The sequence below is a fragment of the Crocodylus porosus genome, unplaced genomic scaffold (genome assembly GCF_001723895.1).
Source record: "Crocodylus porosus isolate Cpor-Errol unplaced genomic scaffold, CroPor_comp1, whole genome shotgun sequence".
Lineage (NCBI taxonomy): Eukaryota > Metazoa > Chordata > Crocodylia > Crocodylidae > Crocodylus > Crocodylus porosus.
In genome coordinates this window covers 25,074,760-25,077,361 of record NW_017728921.1, presented here as the reverse complement: position 1 = coordinate 25,077,361, position 2,602 = coordinate 25,074,760, and the positions used below count along the sequence as shown (strand labels likewise).

The 2,602-nt window shown below is 55.1% G+C and overlaps 1 protein-coding gene across 1 annotated transcript in view; it reads left to right on the top strand.

Moving 5' to 3' along the window:
* Positions 1–62: 62 nt before the first annotated feature.
* IQCD (IQ motif containing D) overlaps positions 63–2,602 on the top strand; it is a 9,740-nt gene continuing 7,200 nt past the window's right edge. The window contains exon 1 of the mRNA XM_019539337.1: positions 63–646. Coding sequence (XP_019394882.1) covers positions 98–646 — 549 coding nt within the window. The 5' untranslated portion in view covers positions 63–97. The remainder of the gene's footprint in view (positions 647–2,602) is intronic.

The following is a 2,602-nucleotide window of genomic DNA, read 5'->3' as shown; positions in this document are numbered from 1 at the left end:
GCGTCTCCGATTGGCCAGGAAGCCCGGTCCCGCGCCTCCCTATAAAGAACGAGGCGAGCCGTTGGATGTGCCGTCTCCTAGCAACGCAGCGACGCTCATGGCGGCCGTGGCGCGGCGGGAGCGAAGGCAGATGCCGGAGGCCGCAGCGGAGGAGGAGGCCGGGTCGCGGCGGGGCACCATGGAGACGCGGCGCGTGATCGCAGTGCTGGACGAGACCATCGCGCGTGCGGAGCATATCAGCCTCCTGCCGCACGTAGTCGCCAACCTGCGCGACCTGGCCCGCGCGCTCGGGCCCGCGCTCAGCCGCGCCCTGGCGGAGCACGACGCGTTGTGCCGCGCGGGCGGCCCCGGCCGGAGCCTGCAGAGCTCGGGGCGCCGCATCACGCGGCTGCTGCAGGCGCAGCCCGGCGCCGCCCAGGCGGTGCGCGACAAGGTGTACGCCCGCGACCTCACGGACGAGCTGTTCGTGCAGGGCTTGACCGAGTTCCGCGGCTTCCTGCTGGAGCGGCTGCTGACCAGCCCGCGGGAGGAGGAGGCCCGCGCGCGGCTGGCGGCCGACGTGGCGCTGCGGGACCAGCACAACGCCGAGACCGTGGCGGCCCTGCGCGCGGATCTGGCCGCCGCCCTCCACAGCCGCGACGAGGAGGTGCGGGGCCGGCTCGGGCTCGGGCAGAGGAGTGGACCTCCCTCCCTTTTGGCCCCGGGTAAACGGCCCCCCAGGAGCAACAGAGCTCCCCGCAGAGCATCTCTGGGAGGCCTCCACCATCCCAGGGTGCTTTGCTTCCCACCCCGTGAGCACTTCGGGCTGGACGATAAACGGAGCAGCTCGGAGGCTGCTGTCCCAGGGCCCTAGATGCCACTTGCCGCAGACTTGCTGCTTGACCTGGGCCGGCCTCTGTTAAGGGACTGATGTTCAGTTTCTCCAGGGAGAGTCTCTGTTCTCTACCAGGAGAAACCGGGAGCGTACACAAGTTTGTGAGTTTTTTTTGGTTTTTTTCTTTTCCTGAGAGTCAAAGTGGCCTCTCTGGGAGAGGAATAACTTGGGGACAACCGGAGCGACATGGCTCCCAGGAGACAGCACTTCTTTACAGACAGCCAGTGTGTTTTGCTGCTTTTCCCTCCCCCTCCCAACCAAGCAGGGAGCAGAACATGCCCCCTGAGTGCTTCAGGCTGGACAAGCCTAGTGCTGAAGTGCTTGTGTGTTTTGCTCCTGGCTTGTTCCCTGCCTGAATTGCACTGCAGCACCTGAATTCAGGCAAGCATAGAAGCATATTTTCGTGGCTAGGAGGGTGGCAGCAGAAGCTGAAGGACTCTTCTATGCAGGGCATAAAGTCCCTGCCCCTACTTTTTCCTGACCCTGCTGATCCCTGCCTGCCTTCACCTAAGGAAAAAAGCCTGCAAAGTTCTCTCCTGGACTGTGTGGTCTAGGGCCCCCTGGCTGCCAGCATCATTACTGCAAGCTTTTTGCTTCTCTGAAAGTCTGTACAGGTCATTTTTTTCCAATCAGGAAAACAAACCTGGGAGAACGGGCAAGCAGCACACCGGGGCACTGCCAGGAAACTGGTTAACCACAAAGCTAATCCACCCATTGCCTCTCATAAAGGGGAGGTTGCTGGAGCTTACAAGGCCCCTGGCACATGTTACAGAATACAATTTCCTGCTGAATCGCACTCGCACAAAAAATGTAGACCATCCACACGTGAACTAGGGGTCACGAAATGAAATGAGCGGGTAGTAAGCTGAAAATGAACGAAAGGAAGTTCTTCGTCACATAGTGGGCATATATACACATGTGCATTTAATGCACAGTATATCAGGCACATTCGGGGGTGCATCTAGATGTGCGCACCCTTAATGCACCTAAAAATGGTGATTTTGGGCTATCCAGACCTAAATTTGATACCTATATAAAGCAGGTATCAAATTTATGCATGAATAGCTAAGTCGCATTAGCGAAAGCAAAGACACGCTAATGCACATTTAATGCGGTGTGTGTCCATCGACTTGGGAATATAGTCCCAAGTCGGTACGCACACCCACGTTAATGCGCCTTAGCAAGTGCATGTGTAGACACACACCTAAATTGCCTCAATGTATATTAAGCTAATGCACATTCAGTTTAGGTGTGCATAAAAGCACATGTAGACATGCCCAGTGTGTAATTAAAGCATAGAACTCATTGCCACCATATGCGGAAGCTGACAGTTGAGCCAGATTCAAAAATGGACTGGACAAATTCTTAGAGAAAAGGGGCATCACTAGCTCTTCAGCACAAGAGTCAGGGTTACAGCCTCTGAATAAGAACTTCCTAGATCTTAAATTCTGGAGTGTGCAAATGGGAGAGGAACAGTGGCAAAAAAACTGGTCATACCCAGACAGACAAGGTGCTTTGGGTAAATATGATATATTTTATTAGACCAAGTAAATAGTTGGAAAAATTGTTCTTTACAAGCTTTTGGGTACAAACACCCTTCTTCAGGCACAGGGAGAGTCTGCTAGTGTTTGTGTACTCTCCTGGGTGGAATAGAAGCATAAGCCAATATGCAAAATGCAGGTCTGTGAAAATGCAAATGTGTGGTAGGGAAGATCAGGGATGGGAATT